The following is a 16,795-nucleotide window of genomic DNA, read 5'->3' on the forward strand; positions in this document are numbered from 1 at the left end:
TCCATTTAATTTCAGGGTAAGCACATCACAAGCATGTCTAAATATCACATTTCAGTATCTAAAAACAGCAATGCCAGTTTTCTCATTAAATTCTTCTAAACAATGGTAATAACAACAAAGAGCTTAAAATTATTTACCAGGTACCTATTTATATGATTTTTAGTGTATTATCTCATTTAACCTCCTAGAGACCTTTGTTGGTGGGTGGGGGGGTCAGTGTCAGTCTTACTGAGGTATAATTGACTTATATAGCACTGTATAAGTTTAAGGTGTACAGAATAATCACTTGACATACATATATTGTGATATAATGGATGTTAACTAAACCAGATCAGCCCCTGACATGATGTGCAGTAGCTAGTAAGAGCCACCCAAGGAAACTTCAGATCCCAGACCCCCTGTTCCAATTCATGCCAAAGATAAATAGAATAAAGTGATAAACCCAAAAAATGTATAGCAGAGCCAAGTACAGGATAAATTTCCTCAAGAAGCACCAGCATGAGGAGAGACTGAAAAACAGTGGGACAGGGGAGGAAGAGGTACTGGGCTGGCCCAAACTGAAGGCTTTCTGGAATCCAGGACAGGAAACTGTGGCAGAGGAGAGTCTTGTTCCTATGGGTTAAGAAAGACTGGAGCCCTGTTTACTGCTAGGTCCAGGGTCTGGGCTGAAATTCCCCACTCAAGAAAGCAAGCTGAAGAAAAGTTGACATGCTATTTGGAATTCCAGTTTTATCAGAAGCCATGAGGAAGGTGGTTAAGAATCAAAGAGACAACTTTAATCCTGGGAACTGAAGCAAGCTAGGGAAACATTTAGAACTCTTCAAAATGAAAATTTTGTCATTGAAATTAAAAATTCAATTCATGGGATCCACTCTAGATCAGACACTGGCAAGGAGTAAACTACCAAATTGAAAGATATTACTAGGAACTCATCTGGAATGCCACACAAATATGAAAAAAGTAATTCAAAGGAATAATGGCTAGAAGAAGAATGGTAGAGAAGCAATATCTGAAAAGATAATCATTGAAAAAGAAAATTAATATAAATCTGGATATATCATAGCAAAACTATACAATGTACAAGAGACGATCTTAAAGTCTACCAAAGACTATGGACAACTTACTTGAAAAGGAATAGCAGTTAAACTGACAAACAATAGAAGCTAGAAAACAGTGGAGTAATCATCTTCAAAGACCTGAGGGGAAATAAAGAGTTGCACATCACGTAAGACCAGGGCAAAATAAATGACATTTTCAGATACTGAAACAAAAGTAGAAACATACTTCTGCAAGAACATGAAAGCTAAAACTGTAAGAAACAACATAACGGTAAGAAAGAGCTATTCAAGGGGCGCCTGGGTGGCTCAGTCGGTTAAGCATCCGACTTCAGCTCAGGTCACGATCTCATGGTCCGTGGGTTCGAGCCCCGTGTCGGGCTCTGTGCTGATGCTGGCTCAGAGCCTGGAGCCTGCTTCTGATTCTGTGTCTCCCTCTCTGTCTGCCCCTGCCCCATTCGTGCTCTGTCTCTCTCTGTCTCAAAAATAAATAAAGAAACATTAAAAAAAAAGAAAGAGCTATTCAATAGACAATTTATGCTACAGCCTTTGTCATTAATGGGAGGAAGATAGAAATAGGCATTTAACTATCAATTTTTCCATAAAAGTCCCTATTTAGTGTGTCTAAAGATGTAAGGTATCTTAATACTTGAAAATGTAGCTTAAAAACTTAAGGTTAACCATAAAGGAATGGAAATAAATAAGAGGAAAATAGAAAACTATCAATTCTGCAGGATATAGGAAAGATAAAAAAATTAAGAGCAAAGAAAAATGATTGCCCCCAAAATAAAACACAAGATGTTCAAGAGAAACCCAAATATATCAATACCCATAATAATGTAAATAGATTTAATTCACCTGTTAAAACCAAAAATTATCAGATTGGATATTTTTGTCCAGCAAATATAAGGGGAAATAGACAAATTCACAATTATACTGTGAGAACTGTGAGATTTATATAATTCTATCAGAAATGGATCAAACAAAAACAATATAGAAGCCTTGAATAAATTATCACATAATATATAAAATCCTGTTCCAAACAAATACCAAACATGTATCTTTCAAACACAGATGATATACCAAAAATTAAAAGACCAAATTCTCACAAAGGAATTTGAAAGAATCATAAACAGATTTTCTGACAACACATTTAGATTAAAAATGAGCAATAAAAAGAGAGCCAAACAAACTTAACATGCTTGGAAATTTCAAAATGTACTTCTAAATAATTCACAAGGTTCAGCATATATCATGATGGAAATTATTGCTAAATGCCTATAAAAGTACCATATATGCAAACTTATGGGATGCATCTAATGCATTTATTATTTAAAAAAAAAAAAAGAATTCAATTCAAGAACCTAAAGAGAAAAATCAAGGAAACAATTGAAAGGATCAGTAAGACCAATAATGGAGTTCCTCAAAACCCTAATAAAAACTAATCTGTGTTACTCAGCCATAAAAAAGAATAAAATCTTGCCATTTGCAATGACATGGATGGAGCTAGAGAGTATTATGCTAAGTGAAGTAAGAAAAATACCATATGATTTGACTCATGTGGAATTTAAGAAATAAAATAAACAAGCAAAGGCAAAAAGAGAGAGAGGCAAACCAAGAAACAAACTCTTAGCTATAGAGAACAAATAGAGGGTTACCAGAGGGGAGGTGGGTGGAGGGATGAGTTAAATAGGTAATGGGGATTAAGGATTGCACTTGTGATGAGTACAGGGTGTTATATGGAAGTGTTGAATCACTATACTGTACACCTGAAACTAATAGTACACTGTATGTGAACTAACTGGAATTTTATTTTAAAGTTTATTTATTTATTGTGAGAGAGAGAGAGAATCCCAAGCAGGCTCCATGCTGATAGCCACCCAGGAACCCCCAAACTGGAATTTTAATTAAAACTAATCTCTGGCAAAACTGATCCAGAAGACACACACACACACAGACATACACAAAGACCACAAAAACAAGATGAAAAAGACTGATAAACATAGCTATAATAATTTTTTAATATTTTTTGAAAATTTAAACCAAGTTGATAATTTCTTTAAAATTTACCAAAACATAACCGAGGTCAGTCAGCAAACCTGAATAAACTAGTCACCATTACAGAAATTAGCTAAAATAATCCTGATACCGAAATAAGCATAGGTCACAAGGAAAGAAAATCATAGACCATAACAAACAGAGATATAAAACTTCTAAATAAATTATTGGCAGGGTGCCTGGGTGGCTCAGTCTGTTAAGTGTCCCCCTCTTGATTTGGACCCAGGTCATGATCTCTCAGTTCTTGAGATGGAACCCTGCATTGGGGTCTGTGCTCACAGCACAGAGCCTGCTTAGAATTCTTTCTCCCTCTCTCCCTGCCCCTCCCCTGCTGGAGTTCTCTCTCTCTCTCTCAAAATAAATAAACATTTTAAGTGAATGGCAAATCGACTCAGCAGTGTGTTAAAGATAATAAGTCCCGACCAAAGAGCTTTTATGTCCTGGTAGTAGACTACAAAATATAAGCTAATGCCATCACTCTGGAGAGCAATTTGAAAATAGCTGGAGGAGTTTAAGTACTCATCTGCTATGACGCAATTCCACTTCTAAGTATGATGCATCCTGAAAATTACTCTTGCATGTGTATATACAGAAACATGTTCAAGAATTAATCATTCTTAATAGAAAAAAAAAAAGAAAAGAAAAAGCATAAGTGTTCATCAATAGGAAAATAAATTGTGGCATATTCATACAATAGAACAGGTAAAATAACTAACTAAAGCCATATCTATCAACATGGATGAAACTCCAAAAGGATAAGGTCTAGTGAAAAAAAAGTTGAAGGATACATATACATGATAAAGTAAAAAAGTATTCATAAACATGTAGGTATAAAATGTGTCTGAGAGTGATGAGAACACTGAATTTATGTTCTAGACTAAGGAGAAAACATTTGCAGGGTATTATGGGTGCTTTAATTGTATATGTTAAACTTAATTTTTTAATAAAAATTGGAGGCAAATATGACAAAGTTAAAACTGATAAAGCTAGGTGCTGGCTATATGAGGTGTACTATGTGTATGCTTGAAGTATTTCACAATTTAATTCCATTTTTTAAAAAACTAGCCCAAGATATTTCCCAAGAAGAATTCTACTCTCTTTTAACTTTTCAAAATGCCTTGAAATGCATAAGCAGTCCTCAACCATATATTATATGGGTGATGAGACTAAAGATTCTATATCCTAACCGGTCACTCAGCCCACTTTCTCACAGCACTGCATCTGGCTGCTTTCAAAGAGGGTACCTGTTCCTTTCACTCACCATTCAGCATTATTAACTCACCTAATGCATCTCTAGACTAGCTAACCCAGTGGTTACTGGCAATTTCCAGTGCTCTTGGCAAAGGAGTCAGCTATTGGAATCATTATGAAAAAACGCATTTCTCTTTTGAAAGTACCTGAAGCAGAAGGACAGTCTCTTTGTTTTCCCAGATAGAAATCTAACATGAATTTGAATAACTGTCAGTTTCCACAGTTCCCACCAAAGCAGCTAACTGCTACCTAATAAAACTAACTAAATAACCACAACAACAACAAATAGCTAACTGCTTTCTTCTTCACGAACAGGGGCTGGAGTATTCAGATCATCTCTCCTACTGAAAACTAAAAATGAATAATTAAAAAAAAAACTCTTCAAAATCATAAAAAAGCTAACAGGATAGTAACAAAAACCTTTGAGAAGGGGGGATTCTAGACAAAGACCCAAATCCTGTTTCCTTGAGGGTATTTGCAACCCTGCTCAAAAAGAACTTTGTTTCTGGCACCTTGACTGAGCAAAAAGTTCAGAAATCAAACCCAGCCACCCAAGGCAAGAGTCTAATAAGAGCCCACATTAAATTAGGACCCCCAAAAAAGCAAACTGGTGCAGCACTCTGGAAAACAGTATGGAGGCTCCTCAAAAAATTAAAAATAGAACTACCTTACGACCCAGCAATTGCACTACTAGGCACTTATCCACGGGATACAGGTATGCTGTTTCAAACGGGCACATGCACCCCAATGTTTATAGCAGCACTATCAACAATAGCCAAACTATGGAAAGAGCCCAAATGTCCATCGATGGATGAATGGATAAAGAAGATGTGGTACATATATATCCAATGGAGAATTACTCGGCAATCAAAAAGAATGAAATCTTGCCATTTGCAACTACATGGATGGAACTAGAGGGTATTATGCTAAGTGAAATTAGAGAAAGACAAAAATCGTATGACTTCACTCATATGAGGACTTTAAGAGACAAAACAGATGAACATAAGGGAAGGGAAACAAAAATAATATAAAAACAGGAAGGAAGACAAAACAGAGGAGACTCATAAATATGGAGAACAAACTGAGGATTAATGGAAAGGTTGTGGGAGGGGGGATGGGCTAAATGGGTAAGGGACACTAAGGAATCTACTCCTGAAATCATTGTTGCACTCTATGCTAATTTGGATGTAAATTTTTAAAAATGAATATAAGAGAAGGGAAGCAAAAATAATATAAAAACAGGGGAGGAGAGAGACAAGAGATTCTTAAATATGGAGAACACACAGGGTTACTGGAGGGGTTGTGGGAGGGGAGATGGGCTAAATGGGTAAGGGGAATTAAGGAATCTCCTCCTGAAAGCATCGTTGCACTATATGCTAACTAACTTGGATGTAAATTTTTAAAAAAGAGAGAAAAGAAAAAGAAAAACATCAATCAACTACTGATACCACTTGATGCTAACCAGGTGATGGATTTTCTTCCCCTGGAAGCCATGAAAAGTTATTTTCAAAGACTTTTTTTCAAAGAAGTTTTTATGATTTATTGCTTCCATCTTTTTAGAAGGCAAATAAATGTTTAATTCTTAAAAATAAATAAATTAGGACCCCAAAGCTATACCTCAGGGTAATGGTACACCCAAAAAATGGACCTACCTATTCAATCTCCCCAGCAGGTACTGTAGAAATCATTCTCATTGTGAACAGGGCTTGGAGAATCTGTAAAAAAGACCTGTCCTAGGAAAAGAACCATGAGCTGGCCTCAGACATATTTGCAGCCCAAGTTTCTAGTTCATCGTTGAGCCAAATTTTGACATATGAATTCAGTTTAAAGTGAATTCAAGACTGACAGTTGCCAAGGACATTGCAAAATAAACACATACACCCTCTCTAGAGAAAGGTATCTCATCCTATGCCTCAAACTGTTCCTAGCAACTTTAAGGGCAATGAGCATCACATAATCCAAAGTAACCAACTCTCAAAGAAACAAAAACCAATTGGTGAGGATCAAAAAAAAAACAAGCATCAGGGGCACCTGGATGGCTCATTCAGTTAAGCAGCTGACTCTTGATTTCAACTTAGGTCATGATCTCACAGTTCATGAGATAGAACCACACACTGGGCTCTACACAGATTGGAGCCTGCTTAGGCTACTCCCCTGCTTATGCACTCTCTCTCCCAAAATAAATAAATTAAAGAAAAATATTTCAGATGTTGGTATTATCAGATATATATTATAGAAAATTATGTTTACTATGTTTAAAGAAGTAAAGAATAAGCTTTAAAATATCTGCAAGGATTGGTAAACTATATAAAGCAACCTAGCAAATTTAAAAAGAAACCAAATAAAACATTTAGAAATAAAATACAGTAGCTGGCTTAACAAAAAATCAGAAAAAATTGAAAGGGAGATTTATTGAATTTGTCAAGAGAAATTATGCAAAATATAAAACAGAAGAAAAATAAAACTTATGGAAAAGGTACAAAATGTATAGAGAATAGTGTGGCATCTGAAAAGGTCTACATACATTTGATCAGAGTCTAAGGAAAGGAGAGAGAAAATGAGATAGGCAGTAAGTTTAAAAGATGGTTACTAAATTTCATATATTAAAAAAATAAATAAATAAAATGTAAAACACACACAAAAAAAGATGGTTACTTAAGAATTTTGCAAAAATGAAAAACGTCTATCCACAAATTCAAGTTCAACAAAACCCAAGATAAAAGAAACACATACTTACCATAAAGAAACTATAGAATACTAAAGACAAAAACCATAAAAATAGCCAGATCTTAAGACATAAAGATTTCGTTCTTAGAAACAAAAGTAACAGACATCTCAGTAGCAAAAACATAAGCCAAAAACAATGGAATGCTATTTTAAATATGCAAAGAAAAAAAGAACTGCCAAACAAGAATTCTGTTATCTGTCAAAAATATCCTTCAAGTATGAGAATGAAATGAAACATCAGAATAGATCACCAGCAGATTCCCACTAAAGGCAATTCTAAAGGAGGTACAAAGCAAAAGGAAAAAAATCTCAGATGGACAGTCCAAGATGCAAGAAGGAATGAAGTCATAAACAGTAGTCAACATGTAACTGAATTTTATGAATATTGACAATATTCAACTATAAGGAGGCAAACCATTAAAGACGCTTAAATACAAGGAACAAACAGGATTGCTGGAGGGGAAGTGGTGTGGGGATGGGCTAAATGGGCGATGGGCATTAAGGAGGGCACTTCTTGGGATGAGCACTGGGTGTCATATGTAAGAGATAAATCACTGGGTTCTACTCCTAAAACCAGGACAACACTGTATGTTAACTAACTTGAATTTTTTTAAAAAAATCAGAAAAAAATGCAGTAGCAATAAGTCAGGAGAGAGGTTAAGAGTTAAAGTGCTCTAAAGTCCTTGTATAATTCAGGAGGAGGGAAAAGTAGTTACATATTTTAGACTGTGGTAATTTAAGATTGCTTATTATCGTTTATTGAGTAATCACTGAAAGAATAGAAATGGAGTGTATAACTTTCAAACCAGTAAAGGGAGAAAATGAAATTGTACAAAATAGTAAGTTAAAAGAGGATAAGAATGGGGAAAGAAACACAAAACAGAATAAGATCAGACAACAGAATACTGTCTGCTTTGAAAATAATAAACTGCAGCCACATGTGAAAAAAATGGATTCATCACACCAAATAGGATTCTATTTACCTAACATTTAGAAACAGTAGATAGGCAGTGAAACGACAAAGGATGGCTTGGAAATTATCACCAAAGTCAAGGGTGAGACAGAATCTTTCAGGGCTCTTTGGGTAGGTGTGTTCAAATTCTGGATTATAGCAACATGGGTGTTCACTTTATAATGATCCATTAAGCTGCATGGTTTTTTTTTAATTATTTATTTCCCCCCAAAAAATGTTTACAACAAAGTTAGCCAAGTGCCATGATTGTACTGCCTCCCGATCTAAGCTATACTTTTAACAGTGTTTACTTCTCCTTTCCTTCCACAGACCATTATCCACGGACTTGTTCTGGCAGGCAGCTTCCTGATGTACTTTGTGGTGTCCCTTGTTTACAATGCCATCTGCATCAACTGCAACAGTCCCACCAATCCCTATTGGGTGATGGAAGGCCAGCTCTCAGACCCCACTTTCTACCTCATCTGCTTCGTCACACCAGTCACAGCTCTTCTGCCAAGGTTTGAGCACAGGGGCTGTCGTCTTCATAGAGCTACCAATGCCCACTTATTAATCCAAGAGTCAGGAGTTTGATTCCTGATAGGAACCTTGAGACTACAGTTTCAAAGACAGGGTACTAGGACAGAGAGAACAATAAACTAAAAAGCAAATAACACAGAGTGTGGTCCCAGGTCAGCCACAGAGTAGCAAAGTCCCCAACTGGCTTGGCCTCAGTTGTGGTATCTGTAAAATGAGTAATAATTCCTGTCCTCCTGCCTTACAAATTTTGTTGTACATAAAGGATCATTTATTTACTAGCCAAGGAGTCTCATACTCAAATATCTACAGGGACAGACAAGCAACTGCAACAAACCAGGTGAAGTACAGACGTGGGGAAAAAGACCTTCTCAGCTTCACCCTATCATTGCCACCAGGAAAGATCAAGTCTTAGCATTCCAGAGCTTTAGATTTTTTTTTCATAAATCCAAATTTTGCATGAAATAGTCAACTTTTTAATGTTACTCAAATTTGTTTAACACACACACACCCACAACCTGTATTAGCCAAATAAATCATTTATGCCCAGGGACTATTTCTAACATTTCTAGCCTAAACCTTCTGCATTTGCCTTATCCAGAAAAACAGCAACAATAATACCTTATATTTCCTTGAAGCTCACTCTTGCCACATGCTACCTAGCACTTCATTTTGCTTTTGCCATCACCTAGAAGTTAAACAGAGCTATGGTTCTAGTCCCACTTGCTCATGGGACAGCTAAGTCCCAAGAAAGAACATAATGTGTCCACAAGTCCACCACACCTAACAGTGGGAGCTGGATTCTCCCAATTCAATGGCCAATGTTCTATTCTGCAGCCCACACTCTAGTCAGAGCAGTCAGTGAACTTCACAATGATGTACCCCATGGGCAAGACTTAGCCCCTCTCCATTCTTAAGATCTTTCCACTCTAAACATCAAAATTCAGCCTCCCTACCATTATAAGCTATAGTAAACAGACTATCTCAACATTGCACAGAACTTTTTCTAATCCAAAATTAGGTAGAACTATAGCAGACCTTACTTCCTTTAATAAATGTGGCACCTTGCTTAACCTAGGTTGGTTTCCATTTCCTTGTCCTAAGCCAACTCAGAGCCTTGACCTCTGATGCATAAAGGCTGAAGATACCTAGATGGCAAACATAAATACCAGTTGAGTTCTAAGTAAGCTCTATGTGCAATGCCTCCCTCCTTGTCCCTTGCTGGTGTCTGCAGCATCAGTCCTCTCCCACCTCCCTGCTTCAAAGTTTGGATTCAACACCACCAGGCTTCCTGTGCTCCCCTGAAGGCCTATGCCTTCTCACCTTCCTGCCCTTATTCATGCAATTTCTTCTACTTGGAATACACTTCCTATGACCAAACCTCCTCATTCTCTGACATCATTTCAGGCATCAATTCCAACCCTTCTGTGACTTTGCCTACCTTCCTACCTGGAAATACATCCCCCTCTCCTATGTGTTCCCATCACCTTTGTGTAACCCTGTCACTGCCTTTAGCCATTTGTTGTCTGTCTCTGTCTGACCATTAACTCCTGGATAGAAGGTATCCTTCTTACTATTATATAACCAGCATTTAGCACGGTTCCTATCACATATGCTGCACTCTGAGATAAACGAGCAATAGATGTTAGAAGAACAGAAAGGTGAATAAAACAGAGCCCTTGTTCTCAAGAAACCTGCAACTCAGTATACGATTCAGACACAACTGTGACCATAATACAGGTGAAAGTGACTAGTTTTGATAGAGGGCCCTGAGTGAAGAGCAGGAAGCAATTAAGAACAAGTACAAACCTCAGAGGAAATATTGCCCACCCCACACCTTCTTCAGCCCAAACCCTTGGGGGAGACAAAGAAGATTGTGCTCTCATTGGAAAAAAAGCATCAAATATATGGGTTAAGTATTTTTGTCCACACTTTTGGGTTACACACAGTTATGATCACCATTACCCAAGGACTGAGCTCCCTGTTCTGTATCAGATTTAGGATATGGAAAGAAAATTATCATACATTCTTTGCTTACCCTTGGCTAGAAAACACTTAGAGCCAACAGCAACCAGTTTGATGATGATCCTTGGAAAGAATGAAGACTGTTGACAAGACGAACCTTCAGTGTTATAGATTGTTAAAACAGATGAGGGACAAATTAGGGGAAAGCTGGAAAATATTTACTTGCTAGTTACCAATAACACAGAAGTTAAATCTCTGCTATTCTTTATTATCATTGTAAAGTTGGATTTCTGCTTAATGTTGTTTACTAAGAAAGGCAGAGGTTTCCTCTGATAGAGAAACAATTATTTTAATAGTTCCAAGGACTGTGGACTTATAACTTTGGAACAATAAATGTTTCTTAAATCTACATAATCGAATGTTCACCACAGAAAACTATTTGTTCACTTGAAGTTATAAACTATATTTATCATAATGGAGATTGATCTCACTCACCAAGCTTGTGATAATTAGCCCACTAGCTGTGACCTCACTTATCTTGGTCTAATTAATTCAAGCAATATTAAAGAACTGTACTGAGTCTCTTAAACTAGGAATATGTAAATTATTTTACAGATAAGACAAAAGAAATAACACACTAACTTTACAACACAAAGCAGTATCTTAATTAGCTACAAGAGAGGATAACAGTCCTTGAACACTCTTTCCTTGGCTTAAATCACACAACATTCTCTTCATCTTTCTCCTACTTCTCCTTTATTTTCCTTGCTGCTTCATGTCCTTGACATAGTTGATGTCTAGTCTTAGTCTTGGGTTCTTCTGTCTTCTGACTTTATGTTCTCACCATATACATAGCAACCACTATTGTGAAGTTAAATATCATTTTTAACAGACAAATCTCCAATGTAAATTCCCAGTCCAGACCTCTCTTCTGAATTCTAGATACATCTTTCTAGATACCAATCATCACCTCCACTAGGCATGTTAGGTCTGAGGAAACAGAGAGACCTCTATAATTTAATTCATAATCCATCCTCTGTCAGCACCACCATCAAAGAAACTTGGGTCTCCTCCAGAGTTCTCTCAAATGCTACCCACACAGGACCAGGACAGACCCCTGGGAGTTATCCTTGATACCACTCACCACCTCATATCTGGCTTGTCACCAAGACCTGACAGTTTTGTCTTGTACCTATTTCTCATATCCATCTGCTCTTTCTATTTCTAATCTTTTTACCCCAAATTACTTCAGTAGTCTCCTATTGGGTTTGCTCTAACCTATTATTATTGTGTCAAAGTGTAATCGTGTCATCCGTGTATGTCCCTCCCAAGAGCTTCCCAAGGTCATCACAATAAAGCACAAAAACCAAGATATGGCCCCCAGACCTTGCCTGTTCTGGCCTTACCAACACCTTCTGTGTCATATTTCCACACTCTGTCCTCACCATCCATACTTCAGCCATCATGCTCAGGATTTTGTTCTCTCACCCCTTCTTTGCCTGGCTACCTCCTATGCATCTCTCAGTCCTCAAATGTTTCCTTCTCAAGAAAGTTCTCTCAAACTAGATCAGGTGTTTGACACTCTCTGTGCTCTCTGCATTTAGAAGTCTACGTACGTGCTACATGAGAGCAAGAACCTTGTCTTGTTCACACTTTAATCCCTTGGGGCCTGGCCCATTGTAGGGACTCTACAAATATTTGTTAAATAAATGGCTGGAAGAAGGAAAGTAATAGCTTGGAGGAAAGGCTTAAACTGAGAAAATTCAAATTTCCAAGCAAGAAAGTTAGTATTTCCTGAAACATATATATGGTCACCAGTACTGCCTCACTGGGTGAGAAGAGAAAGAATGAGGGAAAGTTTATCTGATTTCATGGAAACTACTGTTGTCTTCAGAAACCCTTTGGCCACTGTAATGTCACCCTAAAGTTTTTAGACAATAGTGGAAGGATGGAGTCTTTCTATAAGGCTTTAGAAATAAAAACTTTTAAAGGATTATTTTTGGAAATGATCACAGGTATCCTGAGCAACTGAATTACACATTAGGTTAAGAAACTGACACCAAAAGAGGGAACATGAATTGCCCAATATCACAAAATGATGTAATGGTGTGATTTTTTTCTCCATATACCACATGGTTTTATTCACCTTCTCATTCCTTTTTTCCCTAAACTTAGATTCTAAACACAGATGGAGACTCCCAAATCCAGAGTCCACTACCTTCAACTTGACAGGGGGAAAGAAACACCTGAGTTAACCATTCAGGGAGGTCAATTAACTTCTCTGGAAATCTTGGGAAACCCTTCTTATCACTTAGGGACTCAGTTTCTTCATCTAGCAAATAATGATAATATAGTGATGCTGTCAAGTCAACCCACAGATTCAGGGAAAGAACATGTATTTAGAAACTACTTAAACATTAATAAGTTAGGCAAAGCATTGACATTACAAAGGAAGTACATTTTCCTGATTTAGAATTGCCCAGAAATAGAATGCACCACCTTGTACATGGTGGATAAAAGCCTTGGGATCCAGAGTGCTTGGTTCTGATCACTACTCCATCACTGTGTGGCTCCCCTGGACAAATCACTAATCTCTTGGTGCCTCAGTTTCCTCATCTGTACATACAGGGAAACGAAAGTACAACTTCATGGGATTGTTGGAAGAATGAAGTAAGTTAATGCCTAAATCACTTAGGATAGCCCTGGTAGATAATAACTGTTAGCTATTATATTTTGTTATTGTTGAACTCCCCAATTCCAGAGATGCCTAGACATAGATTTGATAGCCAACAGGAGTGTAACAAAGAGGATCTTGCCCTGTGTGGGGAGTTAGATTCTAAGGTCCTTTTCAATGCTAAAATTCAAGTCAACAAAAATCAAAATGCCTTTATTCTTTTATTTCATACCAGGTACTTTTTCCTATCTCTACAAGGGACTTATGGGAAGTCTCTGATCTTAAAAGCTCAGAAAATCGACAAACTCCCTATGGACAAAAGAGATCTAGAAATCCAGAGTTGGAGAAACAGACAGAGGCCTGCCCCCATTCCTGAAGAGGCTCAGCATACCCACCATCCAGTGCCACCTGTCCCAGAACAGGACTTCAGAGCCAACAGCCCAAAGAGCTCTAGCCCTTCCAAGTACAAGTGAAAGAAGGACTGGGTGCTGCATGGAGAGAAATGCAGTAGAGACCATCTGAGGAATGACCCATGCCCAGAGGACTCCTCAGCTAAACTCTAATCCAGGGAATACCTTCTTCTGGGTCTAGTAGGACAATGGCTTCTGGAACCTACTCAAGTGGACAGATTGCTGAGTACCAGCCCTCAAGCAGGAACAGTCATCGCTGATCCCAGAGTTCACTGACCATATGAATAGCCTGCAGAAATCTGTATAAACTCAGAAGAAACCACCCAATCAATGGCCTAATTAACCCATGACTCTTCCTCTTCATGGAGGAAAGGATGTGTCATTCTTGTTCTTTTCTCCTGACCAGGTTTGACTTCCTTGAAGAAAGTGCTGGCCCCAAGGGCTTTGACATAAAAAGACTGGAAACCAGTCACCCTCTACCTTTCTCCTGCTGCCAGGTAGCAGATCATGCAAACAGAATTTTTATAAGGAAGGTATGTTTCTCATGCATTGAGTTTTAATTTTTTTTAGCCCAGAGACATTCCTGTGGCTCTTTAGATAAGTATAGCCAGTGGCCAATGCAACTAGGCCATACTTTTCCAATATTCTAAGAGATATATTTCTCTTATAGGCAATTTCTCAGGCAATTTCTCAAGGTATGGAAGTTTCTGGGCTTGTCAAGCCATCACATCACCTCGTTGTGCCAAGAGTTAAAGTTTCAAAAGAAACCCATACACACAGGTACTTTATCTTGAGTATATGAATTCTTGAGTATATGAATTCTTTCATTCATCAAGAATTGGGTTGTTTTTGTCTCTAACCCAAAGAAAACCATATCTAAAGATTAAAACTAGATTTTAACTCAGTGTCACAGAGACTTTTGAGAATTATAGGTCCACACCTAGTGTAAGAGGCAGAAGGAACATGCTAAAGCAAATGGGTGCACTGGAAACCCCAAGCTTTAGCTAATAGACCATATGTCCACAATCTGTACCAAGAGGATAGGAGCAGTATTCTTTTTTAAAGCTATTTATTCATTTTTAAAATACAAGTACACATCCTCATTCAGCTCTAAGATTGGTAGACTTTAATACATCTGCATCCAGAATAGTATGTATGAGAGCAACACTGAGCCCAAACAATTACACCTTAAAGACCTGGAAGACACCGACCCATGCTTCAGTTATTTTAGGGAGAATCAGAGTAAGTCTCACTGTAGAGGTAAAAGGATTACACAACTTCTTATCCATAGAGTTATAAGTGCCAAAATGTAAAAGAACTCAAAAAAGTATTGAAATTTTAAAAATGACTGATAGAATTCTAAGAGGCTATCAAGAGAATTAAGGTATACTATGGGCAAGGATAGCCTGTCCCTAGTTGTTAAGATAAGCCAGAGAAGGCTACTGAACCCTCTCCTCTTTAAGATAGTACCTATATATTCAGCAAAATCCCTGTATATTAGGGGATGGATGCAATGTTGTGATAAGTGTTTGAGCCTAAGAGTCATAGCACCCCCACACACAAGTTGACTTAACACTTGAGTAACTTTTCAGCAAAGATGAACAAAAAGATCTCAACAATCAAGTTGACAAATGGCAAACTGAGCTCATCCACTGACCATTCTGCTAACAAACCTAACTGGAGGGACCATTTGAAGCATTATCCTGGAGTCAGTATGCTGAATCTCTTTTACTGACTGTGCCACATGATGTTACTAATAATGGCCAACAGGAGAATCCTACATGGAGATTGTTAGAGAGGCAAAGCAGTAATGATATGAATTGTTCCAAATGAGAAGATTGAGCCAAAACTTGGATCTCAAGGTCCTCCCTTTCCCCCATTTGATTCCTGCCCACTCCTGCAAGCCATATTGAGATAGGTGGGATGTTTCAGAGAGGAAGAGAATAGTGGAAAGAACACTGGCTTCAGGAAATCTGGATTGAGTCATTGCTACTGTACTCTCTAGGAGCCTTGAAACAAGATGCCACACCTGCAAATTAGGTTAGAACTGGCCTACCTCCTGGACTTGGCCTAAGGATCAAGTCAAAATTACATAAGGGACGTGAAAACCCTTTGAAAGTTGTAACACCCTCAACAATAACACAGGAATTTTTATTTCAGAGCTAAGAGGAAACAAGGTAATAGGAAAGTCATGCAGATGTCAGACCACTGTACCTAAATGCCAAGCCATACCCAACATTGTGATGTCGCACTCTTTCTTGCATGACCAACCATCCCAGTTTGCCTGGGGTTTTCCAAGTTTTATACTGAAAATTTCCTCAGTCCTGGGCCACCTGAGATAGCTGATTACATACTCTTGCCCCCCTTTGAAACCAAAGCAACTGTGACCACCCAACATGCCATTTAGGGGAAAAGGTTATGATTTTTCCTATAACATTATGCTAATGACTGTACTTAGTAATTTTTATACTTTTTCTTTTACTGATTGACTGGAAATGTGCTATTCTTTATTAGAAAAAAAGAAATAAATATTGTTTTTTCACAATTGCCGGCAGTTCTGGGCACCATCTCATTTGTTCACCCATCCTTCTTCACACTCATTTATTTATTCTAGTCATCTGTCCATCCATTTATCTATCCAATAAACTTCTGTTAAGCCCCTACTAGATGCCTTGTGATGTGCTAGGGGCTGTGAGTTTAAGACAGAGACTCAGTCTTAAGACTCAGTCTTAAACTCACACTTTGTCAGACAGACTATCAGGAACATATTTGATCCAACATGAGAGTGTGACACAAGCCAAAATGGCTGTAGGAATTAGAAGCAGCAGCACAGAGAGTCTCCTCTGTCTGAAACTCTAACCTGGCTACTCTCCTCTTGCTGGAATCCTGACACTAGCCTCAATTCCAGATTGATACAGGTGCCTCTTTTCAGTCACTCATTCAGAAAATATCGAGTGCCTGCTATACACAGCACCGTATTAGGCAGTAAGGATAAAATAGGAAACAAAACAGGGCCATCTCCTCCCAAGGAATTTACAACCTAAAAGGGAAGAGAGGCAATAATCAAGTAAATAAATGGGATCATTGTACTCCATGAGGAGAAAGAAGAATGGAGAAGAAGGGACCGGGTGGTTCCCAAGGTGATCAGGAAAAGGTCTTCCCATGGAGG

General features: G+C 37.9%; 1 protein-coding gene across 2 annotated transcripts in view; it reads left to right on the forward strand.

Annotated features, from left to right (window-relative positions):
• The window catches only part of ATP10B (ATPase phospholipid transporting 10B (putative)), a 70,577-nt gene extending 56,549 nt beyond the window's left edge, over window positions 1–14,028 (forward strand). For both annotated transcript variants that reach the window (XM_042947547.1, XM_042947552.1), the window contains 2 exons: window positions 8,374–8,561; window positions 13,452–14,028. In XM_042947547.1, coding sequence (XP_042803481.1) covers window positions 8,374–8,561; window positions 13,452–13,689 — 426 coding nt within the window. In that variant the 3' untranslated portion in view covers window positions 13,690–14,028. The remainder of the gene's footprint in view (window positions 1–8,373; window positions 8,562–13,451) is intronic.
• The last annotated feature ends 2,767 nt before the right edge of the window (window positions 14,029–16,795 follow it).

The sequence above is a fragment of the Panthera leo genome, chromosome A1, assembly GCF_018350215.1.
Source record: "Panthera leo isolate Ple1 chromosome A1, P.leo_Ple1_pat1.1, whole genome shotgun sequence".
In the NCBI taxonomy this organism is placed as follows: domain Eukaryota; kingdom Metazoa; phylum Chordata; class Mammalia; order Carnivora; family Felidae; genus Panthera; species Panthera leo.